We start from the raw sequence: 20,044 nt of genomic DNA, 5'->3' as shown, positions 1-20,044 counted from the left end.
CAATGGCTGTACATGAAAAGATCAGAAGTAAAATGGAATGAGTCAGTTGCTGAAACAACTTAACTAGGGGACATGGTGAAAACTTTATCACTGGAAAACTAGCCATCTTTAAAGATGTGCTGTAGATCAAATCAAACCTATGGTTTTGATGAAGACAAAGTTTTGATGATTTGAGAGTGGTATTATACAAGCAATAAGACTTTAATAATTCATCTACTGGCCTTAGAGTTCAGACATTCCATTAAAGTATGTATAAGATGTACATCTTAAAAATTACCACTTCCTCCCTCTCAGTGAAAATGTAGGCATCATGAAAATAACTGTTTGTTAATAATTACTTCAGTTTAACACAAACAAAATTATCTAGGATTTCTGGATATTATTCTTCTCTGTTTGTCAAAAATTGTTTATATATACAACCAGAGGATTAATCAGTTATATCTGTACAACCCACCATAGGGCAAAGGGTGGAACAAGTTTCTTAAAACGCGATGTGGCTGAGAAATTTACCCAAATGAAACTTATAAATAACAACAAAAACAAGTTGTTCTATGAGACTGCCTTGTGGCACTATCCTGAACAGATTCCCAGGTGCCTGATAATACAGTTAAACTTCTCTTCATGAAAGAAATTTTATATAAGGATTAATTTAGGTAACTCTCCTCTACCTGCCCAACTCATTCCATGGGAAAGAGCAAAAACATCATGCTTTGACATGTTTGTCTGACAGATGTTTGGCTAGAACAGGTTATATAATTCAAAAGTTATTTAAATTTGGAAGGCAGACTTATACAGGCACATCGTGACTGACTGCATTAGGCTTATTTCCTTTAGGAAAGCAAACAAAAAAAATTTTGGCATTTTAATTCTAATTGACTTCTTAATTATTTTTTAACTGATCTTCCCTGATCAACTGTTATCAACTGATGCTAAAATGGATACTCCCAATGCCATTTTTATAAAACTACTTCTCAGACTAGAAACTACTTTTAACTTTTTATCAGTTTGTATATATTATCTGCCTAAAAGTAGGCCACAAAAACTTGCAGATCACTAAAAAATTCTTCAATTTTCCTAGTGCAATTTTTAAACAATAGTAAGTTGCAGTGAAAATAATCCAAGAACCAATAGGAACTCCTAGGAGTAGATTCCAGCCAAATACTTGGTGGTATTTTAAAGGACTTACATGTTTTCCTCATTATGGAGACATGCTAAAAAGTCACAGTGTTCAATTAAGAGGATAGGCAATGATGTTTCCACTGATCCTTCTGGTCTTATGTTGTTTGTTTTGCCAAGCTTGGAAGTAGTTTGTGCTTCACCTAAGAAAAACAATCAACAATACTAACTATCAACAATGAAATAAAGGAAACAGACAGGATTCAAGAGAGTTGGATGTAGTAAAGTAGCATGAACTAAGACTACACTCAAGAAGTTTCTATTTCAAAAGATGGATATATCCTAAGAGCCAGCCCTCTTGAGATATTTGTCCTCATTACATTATTTTTAATACCATCTTCTTTCAAATACAAAGAGCCTACTTAAGGACTGAAAAGTAGTTGGCAGAATTTAGATGTGTTTATCTCAAAAAGTTACTTCGAAAGCTGTATTCCAACCACACTTAAATACACTGGGTACTTTTCCACTTAGCCTGAAAATTTGCTTGTTACTACGGTTACAACATAATCCAAAAACAAGATGGAAAGCCACCTCCTTTTCACCTTCCCAAGGAGTCTCCAATTCATTACACATGTGCAATTCACACCTAGGAACTAATAGCACAGAACTCAGCATTAGGCACAGACACTACATCACTCTCAAAAATCCAAAGATCAAAGTGATATCCATATATTTTAAGTATTAACAAGAAATGTAGTAGTCTTTCTCATTAGGTTAGGACCTCAGGATTATTGAATCTGGACAGATTTTTTATTATTGAATCTAGGCAGCTAATACAACAGTCATTAAGGCCAGAAAAAGAACAAGCAAGGGAAACCAGATCTGCCTTTCCTTAAAGAAAAGGCTTTCTTGCTTGTGTTTATGAGGACCTCAGCTCACTGCAGCTAGTCTGACTGCCTCATTTGGAAAGATAGAATCACCTCGCTGAGGTTACCAGTGCAGTCTTTAAAAACTTACAAGTACTTGTGTTATATACCACTAGAAATAGCACAGCCAGGGAAATATGATACCATGGAGGCAGCAGCATGGATTGAAGAATAATAGTAATTAAAAAATAGATTCCTAGAAGTTTCAAAGGTAACTGAGAAATGGTACTCCACTTAAACAATGGATGAATTTTTGGGCACCAATTCTTTTCTCACTGAAGACTTGGGCAATGAATTCAATAAAACCCAAATACTTAATAGTTCACATCATGTAATATTTTATAAGTAGATGCATTGGTCAAGATTTTATTATAGACATACATGAATAATTTTTTCCCGATATGTCAAATAATTCCTTCCAGATATGCCAATACCCAACTTCATATCAGCTTCAGTAAGAATTCCATGCCACAGTCTGAGACTCACAACTCCATCACTTATAATAAATTCTCATGGCATAAAAAGCACACAGTCAGTAGTCAATTACAACTAGAACATATCATAAGCAGCATTCTAGAAGCACTGTGCTACCTATTTCTTTTCCAGATTTCCACACTTTATTACAGAATTTCTCTTCTTCTTTCTTTAAGTTGATATGTGCTACACAACGGTAATTATGATCACTGATTAAACTGAAGATCCAAAGCTGCAAGAAAAGCAAAAAAGCAACTGCAATAAGCTTTTGATGTTAAATATAAATCTTACATGAATACAAACTAAAGGTCCAATATTGAAAACTGTTGATATAACTAAAACGTTTTTGAATCTGGAATATCACTTTGAACCAGAAATTCAATTATATGCATTTCTAAGATTATCAAAAGATATATTCAATATTAGCAATAGGGGTCATTATCAATTTTAACTGCACACCTAATTCTGATATGTTTATATCTTTAAAAAAAAATCCTCATAGACTATTTCCCACAATCAAAATTCACAGGTAACCTGCATGTAATTGCTCACTGTCATGTACATGAATTCCATTTATACCTTTCTCTTTTTAAGAATCACTACAGTTAAATCCTTAATTTCCTTCACAATTCACTGAACGGTAACACTGAAGGAAAACAGGTGGAAAACATCATGTAAATATATTCTTAACATTACATTAAAAAGGAAGTGAAATGTGTATTCACATTTATAACATTTTTATTAGAATTCCAACATGCCGAAATCAGCCTCTTCCATTTATTGTCTTGTGTTTCATTCCTTGGCCGAAATAGGAGAATCCTATTTTTCACCTTTTTCTTCTTGTAAAACAGATACATTTATAGCTTCTAAGTGTACTCTTCTTATATAATCACTGACTGTGCTCTTAAAAACTTCCCTGATTTTCAGGAAAAAGTTTCCATTTTGTAACAGAGGTCTTATATACCACATATGGTTTATGCTCAAAGCATTGAATTATGCTTACTAAAATAACTGTTGTAACAGTTCTAAACATGTATGCAGATTGTGAAGTTTTTTTATAGACAGATACATTAACAATAGTTGACTGTTTTGAGATAGAGGCTAAGTTTGATAGGTAATACTTACCTGTCCTTCAACACATCCAGTGATAATCTGTTTATTTTCTTCATCGATTAGCAGACTTAGCAAAGGAAATGCTGCTTAAGAAAAGATAAAATTATTTCCAGAGCAGACACAAATCAGCTATTTAACTAAAATACATGATCCAAAATTGAATCCTCCTATTCATAAAGATGGGTGAAAAAATTCCTTACTTCAGTCCTTATAGTTGCACAATGCTTTGTGTGCTTTAGTCTTTGCGTTGTTAAGGGCTTTCCATTTGCAGGTCTGTGACCTGCCTTTCATCCAAGCTGCCATGGCAGCGGTTTTCTGCACCCTTTCACCCAAGCTGCTGTGCCATAGTTTTCAGAGCCCCTGTGGCAGTAGTTTTCCCTTGTTGTTCCCATGCTGTCATTCTCATGGTCTTGCACGTGAAAACCCTGATATTACAGTTAAGGAAGGTTTTCAAGGGAAAGAATTGCCACAGGCAACCAAGAGGGAATCACCCCTTCTTCCTCTCCTTTCCTACCATGTGGTTTTAGCTTTTAGTTTCCATGAGGTCGTCCAATAATACATATGCACAAAGCTTAACAACCAACCTCCAGGCAGCTCATGCACCCAAAGTGTGATCCAAACACCACTAACAGCACCACAAGCAGGAACAACCAAAGGGGAGTTTGAGCAAGTCCTGTTAAAAAACTATATGGTTCCTGTAGGAAAGGTGCTATTGAAGGAGGGGTCCCTGCTGCACCAGAGATAATGCTTGCCCTCCTCCTCTTCTCTCCTTTTGCTCTCATCTTTCCACAGAAGTACCTTTCATCTTTAAAGTCAGTATATGCCATCCACTGCAGGCACTGCTAATAAATCTACATATGGTATAGTGTTTCCTTCCATGTCATATAGAAAACTTGAAAGAAAACAAGCACATAGTACTCAGACAGTGGGACTGTACCTACAAGAGAGCCCCGTTTGTATGTCTCAGCAAACAGCAATAGTCACATGCACACCCTTTGTGTGCTGTACAAAACCAGCTGTTTACGAAAGTACGCTAAACTATCCAGAAGGATACTTTAAAGAAAAATCTATTTACTACTGGCTTTAAAGGATAATGTGTTTACTACTATGTAGTCTCCTAGAGTTATCTTCACTCAATCAACTAAATATTTCTATAATAATTTTATATTATTTTTTGGAGAGAGGATTTTTTGTTATGAAGAAGTACATATAAAAAGAAAACTTACCCGTTAATACTCCTGACTGATATATTAACTGGCCGCTAGAATAGTCCCACACCTTTAGAAAGAAAAAAAAAAAAAAAAACAAACAGTAAATATAGGCATCTACTCAAGATCTTTAAGGCAAACACAAACTTCAACAGCCATCATGTGGTTAAAACAGAGAAATGCAGCCATTAAAAGTGATGCAGTATGGTAAGGTTTTTTTCAGCATTTTTTTCTAACCATGTAGGGCTTTGTTTAATTGAGAAGTATCCATAGTGAAAATGTGTATCCAGATACGGATACACAAAGTAATTAGAAGTACTTATTATAATCTTTGCTTAGTTGATATCTTAGTGACTTAAGCTAAATTAATGAAAAGACATACTTGAACTTGTTTTAGATTTTGCACAGGGAGCTTGCATAATTTCACAATTTTCATATTGGGCTCTGGGATAAGAGGTTTTTATTAAAAATAATGATACTTTGATCTACAGACCCACACATAAATCATGTTTCATTACTAACATGACTGTTGCTAAGTGATGCATCTTATGCTTAATAGTTAAGAAAAGTAAATAAAACCAAATTTTTCCTCTCATGTCATTACTTCTATGAGCCTGCCTCTCCAAAAGGACTTCCACTACATTTATCATAGCTATCACAAATGGGATTGGAAAATTCACAGCCAGACAGTCCCCGCTTTCTGAACATGTCTGTGAGCTTTTGTTTAGCACCCAAGACTTTGTCTTTGTTCATGTTTTGTGTCTCTTTGAATGTAAACATCATTCTTCTGAAAAGCTGTTTCCTAAGATTATGTTTCACAAATTTCTCTCAAGAGATTCTCACCTATTCCATTTCTTTAACCAAGTAAAATAGCTAAGACAATATAATGTTTTGGACACTGTATGTCCTGCAACCACAGCAGCCAACTATCATAGGCTTAGCATGGCTGCTTTCAGAGAATTACCCCTGATCTGGAGAACCAGGCAGAGAAAATGAAATTTGAAGACTTATTTACTAAATTATTTGAGAGACTTGCAAAATATTTTCAGTTGATTTTCATTTTAGTCCCAACATTTATCTTAAAAAAAAAAAAACAAAACCAAAAACTTATTTATTACAATTTTGTATAGTTTATCAAGTCTTCATTAAATTAGCAAGAAGAAGCATGTAGATCTTTTCCTTCATCCATTTTTACCTTAACTCCTTAGAACAACATATACAAAATAAGAAACAAATCAGAAAGTCATAATTATTAATATTTCCTAAAATGTCAATTCAATCTTAGCATTTTTTTTGTCCAAGACCAGGACAAAAATCAAAATCACATTTTATCCAGAACAGAGAGTTACATAAAAATTAAATTTAAGGGGGAAAAAACCCAAAAAAAACCCAAAAAACCCGAACCTTTGATATAGCAAATTTTAATTTTACTTTGTCTTGTAAAACTAAATGTTGGGCTGCTTTTAGAATTGTATAGAGGACAATCAGTTGTAGACTAAACTGTATCTAATCAAGGTACACTCCCCACCCTCAGTATCTCCTGGAAGATATACCTGGGTTCACTCAGGCTCCTTGTTTCCCGTTACTAAGTTGTTTTCCATTGTCATCATGTACAGCAGCAGCAACCCATGGTGTCATCATATAAAATGTTGTCTGGCTAAAAAACCTACCAGCATACAATAACTCAAAACCATATTCCCAAAAGGGGAATTCCAATCAATGTCAGCAGATTCAAACTGAAATGCTTTCTTTCATTTCAGCATATCTGAAATGTTTCACTTACAGCCAAGGTGATCAAAATATTTTCTATCCATATGCCAGATAATCGCCACATTTAACACTTCACTGTGGAAAGTTTTGAGTACACGAACCCTGCAATATTCTTTTTTTAAAAAAAAGTAATTAATTTTTACAATAATTTCCCAAGAAACCAAGAAAAATGTCCCAATCTCTATAAAGTCAAAGACGGTTTTTGCTTAATCTTCAGAAAACATTTGAAGGGGAAAAAAGACAACTTCATATATTCACTAAATTCTATGTTTTTAAAGTGCAGCTCCACAATTTCCTTGCCTTAAAGGTTCTGTCTTCTGACACCGATATAAGCATACTTTTCTCCCATGTGCAAAACTCAGCAGCAGTCACTGGAGCCAGGTGGCCATCCAATTCAGCTAGTATAGCTTCGTTCTGTGATGAGGCAAGTCAAAATAAAAATAGATTAGATTTAAAATGAAAAATGACAATTAAATGTTTCAATAATTAGTAACTGTTGCTAAAAATTGTCAGATTCACATTTAAAATATTAATGCAATAATATGTTTCTTATTGAAACTGCAGCCCTGTATATCATCCTGCTGGCAAAACCACTACGCATGACATTTGCTTCTTCAGAATGAGTGATATTAGAGTAATGTTTCAGATGCCCTCAGAATGTTTTCATCTTCTAAGTTATTGAGATATTGTTTCACTTCAACTTTTTTAACCTAGTCTTCTATCTGGTATATGATGTTTTATCAAGCATTAGTTCATACTTGTTTTCATCTATATGAGAAAAATGAATGCTTTTGCTTGTTTATATTGACATTTCTGTGTCATTATTTTATTTTAAAGTAAGTAAGTTAAAGAAATACCATGGCTACAAAGAATGCTATCTCACCTTTGCACTTAACATGTAGATCCGATTTCCAGCACATACCGCCACTTGTTGATCATCTGGACTAAATCTTACATGAAGTACCATTCCCAAAAGAGTTCCTATAACAATTCCTCGAGGTGTTAATCCTGCAGAAATTTTATTGTTATTGATACTCAATGAAATATAAAACTCTGGTGCAGTGAGATTCTTAGAAACTTTGCATGGTGGTTATTTAACCACAGAGCTATGCCAGTTTCTGTCAGGATGATGTACAGAACAACCCACAATTTAATTATAGCAGGCTATTGGGAAGCAAAGCACAGAACTGTGCACCAGCAGGATCATTCCATCTGCCTTGTTGCCTAGACAGGATCTGGTACTCTTTGAGGTACTAATAACAAGTGTGCCCATCAAATCGTCCTTCCATCAAAGACTGCCAGGGTCAGGATTTTTGGAGTAGGGTGAAGTGCCCAAGAAACCCAGTAGTGCCACATTCATTTTGGAGACAAGAAACCCTGACTGAAGCCCAGCAAAACAGGGATTTGTATTCCAGGAGAATATCCCAGGCACTCAGCTATTGAGTAAGGGGAACTTTCCTTCTCTTGGTTTTAATTCTTCTGTGGGAAAGCACTGAAAGACGAAGTACACGGCTAAATGTCATTACTGAGTCAGATGATAAGACTAGGTTTGAGAAGAGACTCATATTTTATGCCTTTCTTTACAATTTCATTCTGGACATCTCACTGATTCAAGCAGTCTGGTTTCTGCAGATCTGTATTTTATGATGCTACCTTTAACAATGTGAGGAGGTATTGGACATCTCATTAAATTTTAGGATTTCGTAGGCACCAAATTAACTAGCGTACAGGCATAACAACTACAGTTGTCCTTTTCTAGGTTTCCTCCTAGATGCTGTGGAGTGTTTCTACAATTGATTAATGTGTCAAGATCTACCAGGATAGAGAGACGGATCACACAAGGAACTCCTTAACTACTTTGATACAGTTGATAAGAACTGAGAAAACATGTAAAGACTGTGCAGATCACAGTCTGGGAAGAGAAAGACTATACAGCATCTGTTGATGAGTCTGTAGATAGAGAGAAAAAGAGATAAAAAACCCAGCAGCAGAGAATCTGGCTCTCAAGTATCTTCGTATTGAAACTACACATACTCTTTATCTGCCTGCCATTAACTGTCTATTCCTAACTTCTATTTCTGTTTCCTCCAAAATCATAGTCCCATTTTATGCCCAGTCCCTAAAGCATTCTTTGATTCTTTATGTTATTCTTACAAGGATTTAAATGTAATAATGACATTTATTATAAAAACACTTGATTTGTTCACTTTTCTTTGCAATATTAATTTTCATAATATGTAGATTTGCAAATTCAACATGCAGTAGAGTACAAGAGACAGGTCCCACACATTAAATCATAGGCAAACCTCTACTACAGGTAACAAGGAGGAAACTTAACTGTGTTGGACAATGCCATGCAGCTCTCAATTTTGACACCAAAGGCGCACTCTAATACCTCTCGATTATCATGCCATAACAATATATTTTGGACACAGTGTCCTTGGGACTCCAGTAAGTCCTGGGGGTCTTGCTCCCTTTCTTTCATTATCCCTCTACTTTCCAATCAATTTAAACTTGAAGAGTTGCTTCCTAGGATCTAACTCCATTTGTTGAGGTTCCAAAGCAAGATGGTGGTCAGGACACTAGAACTTCTGCTTTCTTTGTGTTATGTTATCACAACTTTCTTTCACTCATGTGCTCTCCTCCCAGTTACTTGCATTGCTCCACAGACACACAACAACAGTGTCCCAGGCAGCAGCAGAAGAGGAGGCAGGACTAGACAAAGCAGGATGCAAAACACTATTTCTACAGATATTTCAGAAAAGGCAGCATTTAGTTATACTGGCATTGCATGTTCAGTTACGCAGGACTGCTATGGCTGGGAATTTTTCTCCCCGTTTTACCCCACAGCGGTAGGTAGATCTGCAGTGCTTCTCCGCGGCTCCCCCGCGGCTGCCCGCGCTCGCCGGTTCCCGGGCAGCACCTTGGCCAGTTCCCCGGGCCGCACCGGAGGGGCCGCCGCCACCCGCCCGCCGCTGGCCCCGCGCCCCGGCGCAGTGTCCGCTGCGGGGCTGCGGCCGCCTGCGGTGCGGGGGCTCTTAGCGCGGGGCCTTCTGAGAGGGTCTGGTGGCCAGGCTGGCTGGGCTACCGGCCTGACGTGGATCGGCGTTGCTGAAGAAGAGCAACAGAGAAATAAAGCGCGATTTATCACTGTCAGGGCTGCTGAATCCGAGTGGTTAACACACGCTACTCAGAGATGATCTTTTTATGGAAGGAGCAGTGAAAGAAAAGGAGGTGTTGTGGGGTTGTCTTCTAAGATGGCTGCTTGGCTGTCGCTCAGGGACTGACTGGGCATTGGTCTGCTTGTAGGTGGTGAGCAATTGCCTTTGCATCACTTCTTTTACATATATATATATATATAATGTATATATTCTATCAATAATACTCTACCTTCTTTCACCTTCTGCGTGCATTCATCAAGATTCCACACTATCACACGTTCACGAGAAGCAGAGCAGACAAGAAGTGGTTTGATTTTACTTCCAAATGACAATGCAGAAATTGAGTAATGATGTCCTGACAAATGTAATGGCTGAAAAATGTGGATAAAGAAAAGTTAAATGAGGCATTTCAAACTAAGATGATGAACAATACAAAATTAAAAATTGATAATGTACGTGCAATTAACAAAGCAATAACTATTTTTTCCTTATTGTTTCAAAATCACTTGATCAGCTACAATGTGACTGTAGCTGGGATGGAGTTAACTTTCTTTATAGCAGCTTGAATGGTGCAGTGCTTTGGATTTTGTGACAAAACCAGCACTGATAACACACCAATGTTTTAGCTGTTGCCAAACACTGCTTGCACAGCATCAAGGCTTTCTCTTTTTCACACTGTGTCCCTCCCCAGCAAACAGGCTGGGGATGCACAAGAGACTGGGAGGGGGCACAGCCACACGTGCTTAGCAATAAAGCTGGGGTATTGGATGAAGGTGTTGGGGGGCTGGGGTGTTGTCTTCTAAAAAGTGGGTATTGCGTGAAGCCTGTAGAGAGATTGGTCTGCTTGTAGGAGGTGGTGAGCCTTCGTACCACTCCTTTTTTTCCTCTTTCCTTCACTCGTTAAACTGTCTTGATCTTGACTGACCTATGACTTCTCACTTTTGCCCATCCAATTCCCCTGCCACACTGGGCAGGAGTGAGCAGAAGACCACAAGTGTTTGTATTATTCTCCTCACGGTAAAAAGTTCCTAACAAATGCTATTATCTTCCTAGCATTAAAGTGGAGCCTGACACTCCTACACTACCCTCAGATATTTTGTTTATAAATTCCTTTTAAGCCTTCTTCTGAAATGGCAGCCTGTGAAGGGGTACGTTCTGGTTTTACCTCAGCGGTCTCTGCGTTCCAGACGCACAACCCATTGCAGTCCAAAGGGAAAGCGCAGTGCCGGTGGCCACACGCCAGCTGCACAAGGCACCCGGAGAGCTGCGACTTAAACAAGTGTTTTTCGCAGACAACGTCTGGGTCGCGGCTTCCTCCAGAACAACGGCCCCCGTCACCTTCCATCCTACGGCTGGAAAAGGCCCCCAGGGGGCTCGCCTCGCCTCACCGGCTGCCCACTCACCGCTGGTGAGCCCAGGGCCGCGGAGGCGGAGGGGCCCGCCCGGCTCCTCGCCCCCAGGACGGGACAAGCCGGCCCGCCCGGTCCCGCCGCCCGCCCGCGGCCGGTCCGTAACCACGGCAGCAGCGTCGCCGACGGGTCGCCGAGCGGGACAAGCCTCCTGTGGCCCGTGCGCGGAGCCAGCAGCGCCTCAGGCTCCGCCGCGATCCGCCCCCGCCGCGATCCGCCCCCGCCGCGCTGTTCCCCTCGACAACATGGCGGCGCCGCCGAGGCGGGCTGGCTCGGCACAGCCGTTCCTGGGCTGCACCGCAGGAAGCGTGGCCGGCGGGTCGGGCAGAGAGGTTCGGTCCCGCTGTCACGGGCATCCCTCCTGCAGCGCTGCGTCCAGGCCTGGGGACCCCAGCACAAGAGAGGCATGGCCCTGATGGAGCGGGGCCAGAGGGGCCGCGGCGGCGGGCGGGGGCTGGAGCGCCTGGCCTGTGCAGGCAGGCCGAGGGCTGGGGCTGCTCGGCCCGGGGAGGAGGAGGCTCCGGGGAGACCTCACAGCGGCCCCCCCGGTACCTGACGGGGCCCTGCCAGCAGGCTGGAGAGGGACGTTTTGCAAGGATATGTAGTGATAGGACAAGGCTTTAAACTGAAAGAGGGTAGATTTAGATGAGGTAAATTTCTAATATAAATAAAATATTTTAAAAAAAAAATCCTAATAGGAATGCATTCTTCACTGTGAGGGTTGCAAGACACTGGCCCACGCTGCCCAGAGCAGCTGTGGATGCCCCATCCCTGGAAGTGTTCCAGGCCAGGTTGGATGGGGCTTTAAGCAACCTGCTGTAGTGGAAGATGTCCCTGCCCGTGGCAGTGGGTTGGAACTACGTAATCTTTAAGGTCCCTTCCAACCCAAACCCTTCTATGATCCTCCTGGGCAAGCTGAATGTGGGGCACCACTGGTGCCTTTGCAGCAGGGGCAGCCCACCTGATCTAATAAACCCTGAATTAGTAGCAGGGTAGCCAGCAGGTCCCAGGAGTGATCCTGTGGTCCCTGTGTGGTGCTTGTGAAACCACTTTTGCAGTACTGGGTCCATTTTGGGGGTTGTCGGTACAAGGGTATTGACATACTGGAGCAAGTCCAGCAGAAGGCAACCAAGATGGGCAGGGGGCTGGAGAAGGTGATGTATAAGGAGAGGCTGCGAAAACGGGGTGCCTCAGCCTGGAGACAGCCAAGACCTTATTGTTGCTTACAACTACATAGTCGGAGAATATAGGGAAGTTGGAGCTAGATTCTTCTCAGAGGTGCTCAGTGATGAGGCAAGCTGGAACCTGGGAAAATCCAAGTAGATGTCAGGATTTTTATTGTTATTAAAAACAAAAATACCATGAAGGTGGTTGAATATTGGAACAAGTTTCTGAAGAGAAGTTGTGGATGCCTATCCCTGAAGTTGTCCAAGAGTCAAATGGACATGGCCCTGAGCACCATGATTTAATTAGACCTGTTTTGAACAGGATGTTGGGCTGGAGGAGTCTGGAGGTCCCTTTCAACCTGAGTTACAATTCCATGATCAAGTTTTTGATCCACACCAACTTAAACCATCAATCTGTGGGCTCAGTACCTACCTCAACTGCATTTCAAACAGATGCTTTCTACAGTAATGTCTGTCTGTAACACTACAAGCATTTTTGCCCTATATGAGCACGTAATATGTATTATCATTGACAACACAATCTCCTTGCATTAGTTTTGCCTGGAGAATGTACCAGTCCATATTCTCTTTCATGCATCCTTGCAAATTTGGATAAAGCCACTGTATTAAGCACCAGCTGCATAGAGGTAACCCAATGCGCTGCATATGACACTATTTCTTTTCTGAACTGTGACTCACAGCTGAGAATACTAGATGTCATCGTTTAACCCCAGCACCGCACAGCCCCTTGCTCACTGTCCCTCACCCAGAGGAGTGGGGAGAAGAATTGGAAAGGAATGTAAAACTCACGGGATGAGATAAGAACAATTTAATAATTTAAACAATAAAAAGGTGAGAACAACAACAATAACAATAATAATAGTAACACTTATAATGGAAAGGTGGGGAAAAGGATAAAATCCAAAGGAAAAGGGAGAAAGGAAAACAAGTGATGCACAGTACAACTGCTCACCAGCCACTGACCAATGCCCAGCCAGCCTCTGAGCAACAATCCCCCCCTCAGCTAACCCCCCAAGTTTATACACCAAGCGTGACATCCCATGTTATGGAATACCTCTTCGGCTGGTTCAGGTCAGCTGTCCTGGCTGTGTCCCCTCCCAGTCTCTTGTGCCCATCCAGCCCTCTGGCTGGCAAGGCCAAGGAAACTGAGAAGTCCTTTACTTAGTATAAACATAACCCAGCAACAACTGAAAACTTCAGTGTGTTACCAACATTGTTCTCACATCATAGCCAAGACGCAGCACTGTCCTAGCTACTAAGTTCCCAACCATCCATCCCAGCTGAAACCAGGACACTAGAGAAAAATTTGATTGTGACATGCTGATGACAATTTTCATGAGTGGTACAGTCATGAATGTGTTATGACAGTTTAGTCACCAGTAAAGAAAGATAAATTCTGATACAGAAAAAAAACGGTTGTTTAGACAGGCAAACAACTCCTAGGAGTAAAGAACTTGTTCTGAAACATATTTTATATTTGTCTGCAACTGTTTCCACGGCTTTTTCCCAATTCTTTTCACTGTAGTATATTTTCATTTTTCAATGTTTTTGGCTACAATACTTTCAACAACCTACTGCCCGTAACATCTAGGGAGCTAGCAGCAATCCAAGGAAGTATCAGAGATCTTGGACTGATTTCTTGACTTACCAAAGAGGAATTGGAATACCAACTCCTTTCCTGCAGCTGGACCCTGATCCAGTAAAAGGCAATCTGATGGAGATCACTTCAGACAGGTGCGGACCATCACTGCTTCTTGCCCTTCCAGTAGGTGCCGTTGCTTCTCAGTGGCTGAGATGCCACTCATCCAGTAACATGACAAGAAGTAGATTTCTGCCCCATTAGGACAAGGTGACTGTTGCATGAGAAGACTAGTGACATGCAAGTGTGCAATGAGAAATTGATACCACTCTCCCGTGAAACATACCTCCTGGCAACATCCTATTTCTATGGAACACAACGCTAAAAGACCTTGGCTCCAGCATGTTCCCACAGCTTGGGTATCCACCCATTTCAAATAGAACTGACAGTCACGGGGGGGGGAGAAGTAAGTTACAATTTTAGGGCATTTTAGGGAAATGGCAGTTCCTTATCATATCATGCTTTTGTGTCTGTAGTGTATTTCTATTGGTCTCGATATTCAATCATTGTAAGAACAACTTTAATGAGATTTATCAGCTTTAAGATTTTAATGTGTTTTAAACAGTCTATAAGACTGTTTATAAGACTGAAATTGATTTTAATAAAGCTAAAATTTAACAGCATCCACATTTGAAGGGTTTATGCAGTCTGTTTGAGGTAGGAATGAACAGAAAAAGTTTTATGAAATCAAGAAAGCTTTGAAGACAGAACGTTAGCTCATTCTGATGATACAGGAACCTTGGGATACATACACAGATTCCTGTGAATCTCTCTGTAAACACTACAATCTATGCAGATTTGTTTTTTTTTTCAATTTCAGTCCTTCAATCTTGCTCACAATTTTAAAGAGCTCAGTCAAGTTAAGGTAACTACTGATATCAACAGGTATTCAAATGCAATATTTTTTTTCTCTCTTCACAATGGCTTTCTGGTTTGTGATCTTAGGTCACGTTTATGCTGATAGTCAAATAAACTCACTAGCTGTTGAAGGGCAACCCATCCTCCAGTAGGTATATTACATCCAATTTCAGCACAGATCAAATTATATTCCTCCAGTTTCAGGATTCCATTGTGAAAAATGCTTAGTGTGTTGTAGAAAAATCTACATACTCAGGCATTCAGTGTCTCACCATCCTCCTCAAATGTGTCACCCTTAACTCTTAATTTACAACTAAGCAAATCTTACTATACTGAATTTACAAGTGTTTGGTGCTGTGAAGCCATGGCCCCCCACTCGCCCCAAACACATCCCCTCTAACAACATGGCAAAGCTTTCCACTTCCCCAGCCATAGTCCAGGTAGATCCTAAAGGCCAGGGAGAGCACTGCCCCAAGAGACAGGGGAACCAGCGCAGACCCAGCCTGCTCTAGGGCAAAGCTCTCACCCACCCACCCCAGCAGACCCCTGCCTGCAGCACTCTGACCCTCACAAGGGCCAATGCCCTTCCCATGGGGACCCCCACCCCAGGCATGCCCTGAAGCAAGAGCGTGAACCCCGCCACTCCCAACCACCTGGGGCAAGCACGGCCACTGCATGCAACATCCACAGCTGCTGCCCTCCCAGCGTGCCCGCGCTGAGCGCAGGCGCCTGCCGATGTGCTGCAAGGTCCCCCTGCTTCGGGCCATATGTATTTATAGATGTTCCTTTTCCAGGGTAAGTAAAGGTGGCCCATCCGCCTGAGTCAGAACTGGCAAATTTTGTCTTATTGAGGAGTACGTGATGAATCATGAATTCGCGTCCCACTTGATGTCCCTACCTACTACCCTTGAACCCTACCTACCAGAGAATGGGTACTTAATTTATGGTCCATAAGCAACTGTACAATTTGCAAGGTTTAACAATAACGCATGAACAAGCATGCAAACACAAATCACTGTAACTGACTAGATCTAACAATGGCCCGTGAATACCTAGCAGGTACGTGTACGATGTCACGCGGAGAGAAGAGCGCTTGGTCAGGCGGGTGCCACGCAGCCTTCTCTTGCCAGGAACCGAAGGGTCCAAGTCCATCCAGTGCTCCATAACGACCATGATGCTACTTTCCTCCAGCACCTCAAGGGAAGCCATTAGATCTGATGGCTGTAGCATTCGTTAATTCATGGATGTGGTCATTTAGATGTTGATATTTCCTTACTTTTTCACTAGCGGCATCTGTTGAAGATGTTGCTTTACTTTCATACCAAAATGTGACATCGACTACAAGGGCCTGATGTTCTTTACAAATATTAGGACTGGCTTAAACAACTCGTTTTGTTTATCGTTTAATATTGGTTCCTGGAAAACAACCCGATCTTGTTTCATAGCCTCATCTGCCAGGAATTCTCAAATTTGATTGTCTTTTAATTCTCGTACCTTGTACTCTGGGGCAGTGGCCGATGGCACGGGCACCAGACCCGCCCCGCTTGGCAGGTTTCACAGAAGCCTCGCGCCGCCGCCTTGCCAGGAACCCTGCGGCCGGACACAGCTCCGCGTTGCCAGCGCGGCCCCGCCACAGCGCCTCGGGCCGGGGCAAGGCAAGGCCCGTCCCCGGGCCGGGTCCCCTCCCACCGCACAGCGAACGCCCCCGCCGCCCCAGCCCCAGCCCCAGCCCCAGCCCCAGCCCCAGCCCCAGCCCCAGCCCCAGCCCCAGCCCCAGCCCCGGGCGCCCCAGCGACGGGGGACGCGCCGGCCCGAGGCCCCGCCCGCTCGGCGCAGCCCGCCCGGCCCGGCTCCCGGGCAGCTCTCGCGATAGCGGGGGGCGCGGCCTTTGTCCCGCTCGCCGCCCCGCCCCGGGGAGGGGCCGGGCAGGGGCGGGGCGGCGGAGCGCGGCGGTGGCGGTGGGTGGCGGTGCGGTCCCCCCCGCCGGCCAAGCCCTCCGCTGCCGGCAGCCGCCCGGCGTCAGCTTGCCCCGGGGCGGCTCCCGGGCGCGCAGGGGGGGCGGCGAGGCGTACCGCCCGGCCTGCCGGCTCCTCAGGGGGCGGCCTCCGCGCCCGCCCGCCTCCTGCCGGCCGCCGCGCTGCCCCGAGGCCCGCCCGGGCCCGCCTCAGCCCGCCCCGGGGAGGGTCCTCCCCGCGGCGCCCCGGCCGCGCTGAGCTGCCGCACGTCCGCGGAGCCTGCTGCGCCGCCTCGCCGTGGCCGCGGCCTCGCCGTTGCCGGAGCCCCGTGGCAGGTGTAAGGTGAGCAGCGCCCCAGCCCCTGCCTGGCGGGGCGACGCCGGAGCCGCTGCCGCGCCCCTCGGGGCCGCCGGCGGGGCCCGGAGCCGGCGGGAGCGGAGCCGGCCGTGCGCTCCGGCGGCTGTCCCGGCAGCGGCGGGGGCGGGCAGCGCCGCCCGGGCTCTGTCCAAGGTCTCCGGAGGTGGCCGGGCCGGGCCGGCCCCAGGCGGCTTGCCTGTGTCCCTGGGCAGCTTAACTACCTTCTGCTCCGCTGCGGGGCTTTTCCTGTTCCTCCGCTCGGGTATTTCCTCACCATTTGGATTTAAAAGTGGTCGAGAGGCAGCTCGCTGACGCAGGGAGACAAAAGGCAGGAGACTGACTGTTCTTTCTGTCGCTGTCGAGGGTGTTTTGTCAGTCTGGCAGGTTCTGTGAGTGCCCTCTTTTATGCTGTCCTTGCAGAATAATTGTGGCCGTGCAGTATAAGAGGCCTCTGGGGCAGAAAACTTGGAACTACGGAAATATTTGTGTATTTTTTCCCCTGGATCTCTTTAACTGTAAAACCTCTAGGGTTTAAGTGACATTTCGGTGGAGGTAATGCAGTTTGATGCTAGCAGGGTACAAAACAACTTACTGGTAGCTTTCATGTTTAAGGTAATTGTAGTGTCCTTATGGAAGGAATGAGGGGATGAGAATCATCCTCTTAAACATGCAAGCGTGTATGCTTGTGGCTCCTGTGACTGTGGTTTGCGTGTCAAATTCAGCCAGCTGTGTACTTCGGAAGCCTTCGGCAAGGTTCAGAGTTTGCTTCTTTGTATGCACAAACTTTGTGCAACTGTTCGAAGGACTGGAGTGCTGCAGACGCGCTCAGGCTCTTTGAGCAGGAGTGTGCAACGAGGAGGGGGGAAAGCATATAAGAGCCTTAACCTCGCAGCGGTCCTTTCGATCTCCCCCTTGTCCTGGTAACGTCAGTCTTTGGGAGAACAAATAGGGTGCCCTAAATACAAAGTTAAGCTTCTTCAAAAATGCAAAAGCCTTCATTTTTAACTGTTGTGGGTTTTTTTTAACAGAAGCTAAAATCATTAGAGGGTTTCATCTCTTCAAGGTATCTGTCAAATTTGGCATGTATGCAGATAGAGTGCAACCATAGTTTCCGTGTCAGTTCTGGGTGAAAGAACACCTGCTAGATTGTTTAAGAAATTCAAGCCATTTTAATCCTACAGAGCTCTGAATCTTAGCAGTGGGGTTTTTTTACTATTAAAAAAGAAAAGTTAATGAACATACTTAATTGAAGTTGCTTAACTTCGTATGGACCAGAGGGGATTTATAAAAATTGCCGATTTTTTTTTTTAAAAAAAAGAAGTTGATTCCTCCCAAGAATGGAGTATACTAAAATCTGATGTATGTTTTGTGTTCACAAGGTAGCACACAGGACACAGGAAGAGTCTGAATAAAACTTACGACCATGGCAGCACGCTGGAGAAGAATCCTGGTAATATTTGTGGCTGCTGAAGTACTATTTGTGGTAAATACCTTCGAGGAAGAGGATGTACCTGAAGAATGGATTCTTCTTCATGTTGTTCAAGGTCAGATTGGAGCAGGAAACTACAGCTATTTGAGACTAAATCATGAGGGAAAAATAGTACTTCAGATGCGGAGTTTAAAAGGCGACGCAGACTTGTATGTATCTGATATGACGCTTCACCCCAGCTTTGACGAATACGAGTTGCAGTCTGTAACTTGTGGCCAAGATGTTGTCCATGTACCTGCACACTTCCGCCGCCCCGTAGGAATAGGGATTTACGGCCACCCCTCTCACCTGGAAAGCGAGTTTGAAATGAAAGTGTACTACGATCGAACAGTTGTACAGTATCCATTTGGCGAGGCTTCTTACAACCCTGAGGAGGTGGAGGCACACCAGAAATACTCACAGTCTACAGAAGACGAATCTCAGGATGAGGAATCTGTTTTCTGGACTATACTTATTGGGATCTTGAAATTAATACTTGAAATTCTCTTTTAAATTGATACACACTGGACTCAAGTCACACTTCAGCCTGTGAAATCGAACACGAATGACTTGCTGTAATATTTAATACTCTTTGTTATGTTTCCTGAAGAGGTATTCAGGTTACTTTTCCTAGACCAGAAGGGAAGCAGGGGAAAAAGCCATATTTAATTTTATATTGTAAATCTTTCCCTATAGGTAAAAGGAGCAGCAAGCACAGTATTTGCACCGTTCTTCAGAGATCAGCACTTAAAAATGAATGTACAGTCGGGATTTTGTTAACTTTAAACAGGTGCTTAGGAAAATCAACTCCAATTCAGTATTTTCTATTCTTTTTTATAAAGAAAAGTGAAATAAACTGCTGCACTTCCATGCCCACTCTCAGTTTAGAGCATATTTTAAAATAAAAACTGCTTCTTTTCTGAGCAAATATCTCCAGTAAGACTAATTGGCAATGGTTTCTGAGTGTATTCAGGTTGAGGAGCCTAGGGTGTACAATGGAAAAACCAATCAATCACCTAAGGGGATAGATCACCTACATTTTGACTGCTTGTGCTCTAAATCACGTCAACCATCAGTCAGAGGTCTGTCCAGTCACTCATCACCTCTGCATATCCATGACGTGAATAGTGTTACTTCTTCACTGTTACGGTGGGGAGAGTAAGCCTTCAGCTGTTGTTACTTGTCAATACGACATTTTTGTTCCTTCATAAAAGCAACATAGCATACAGTATCCTGAAATTGAGACGTGTTTTCTTACACCTTCCTTTATAGCCTTCGGTGATTTTGTTGTTGTCGTTGTTACATTTTTATGATTAAGTCATTAGCTTGCAAAGAAAGTTTCCGCTGAAAAGAATTTGTAGTACATGGTAAGAAGGTCAAGTCATGCCCGCTCTTCCTTGAAA

General features: G+C 43.1%; 2 protein-coding genes across 2 annotated transcripts in view; one reads left to right on the top strand and one right to left on the bottom strand.

Moving 5' to 3' along the window:
* The window catches only part of WDR27 (WD repeat domain 27), a 130,584-nt gene extending 119,342 nt beyond the window's left edge, over positions 1 to 11,242 (bottom strand). Inside the window, exons 1-8 of the mRNA XM_040599502.1 lie at positions 10,934 to 11,242; positions 9,998 to 10,139; positions 7,491 to 7,615; positions 6,908 to 7,021; positions 4,856 to 4,907; positions 3,642 to 3,715; positions 2,634 to 2,748; positions 1,187 to 1,319 (exon numbers count right to left, since the gene is read on the bottom strand). Of these exons, the coding sequence (XP_040455436.1) occupies positions 1,187 to 1,319; positions 2,634 to 2,748; positions 3,642 to 3,715; positions 4,856 to 4,907; positions 6,908 to 7,021; positions 7,491 to 7,615; positions 9,998 to 10,139; positions 10,934 to 11,113 (935 nt within the window). The 5' untranslated portion in view covers positions 11,114 to 11,242. The remainder of the gene's footprint in view (positions 1 to 1,186; positions 1,320 to 2,633; positions 2,749 to 3,641; positions 3,716 to 4,855; positions 4,908 to 6,907; positions 7,022 to 7,490; positions 7,616 to 9,997; positions 10,140 to 10,933) is intronic.
* A 5,557-nt stretch (positions 11,243 to 16,799) lies between these two features.
* Positions 16,800 to 19,511, top strand: C6H6orf120 (chromosome 6 C6orf120 homolog). The gene is made up of 2 exons (XM_040599545.1): positions 16,800 to 17,158; positions 18,553 to 19,511. Exon 2 carries the CDS (start codon positions 18,597 to 18,599, stop codon positions 19,152 to 19,154), a length of 558 nt encoding a protein of 185 aa, XP_040455479.1. The 5' UTR covers positions 16,800 to 17,158; positions 18,553 to 18,596; the 3' UTR covers positions 19,155 to 19,511.
* Positions 19,512 to 20,044: the final 533 nt, after the last annotated feature.

This window comes from Falco naumanni, chromosome 6 (genome assembly GCF_017639655.2).
Source record: "Falco naumanni isolate bFalNau1 chromosome 6, bFalNau1.pat, whole genome shotgun sequence".
Classification (NCBI taxonomy): Eukaryota; Metazoa; Chordata; class Aves; order Falconiformes; family Falconidae; genus Falco; species Falco naumanni.
The sequence above is the reverse complement of the archived record's forward strand: the minus strand, read 5'-3'. Positions and strand labels throughout refer to the sequence as shown.

Excerpts from the sequence above, each read along its gene's own strand:
- C6H6orf120 (XM_040599545.1), top strand. The coding sequence starts at position 18,597 with ATGGCAGCACGCTGGAGAAGAATCCTGGTAATATTTGTGGCTGCTGAA.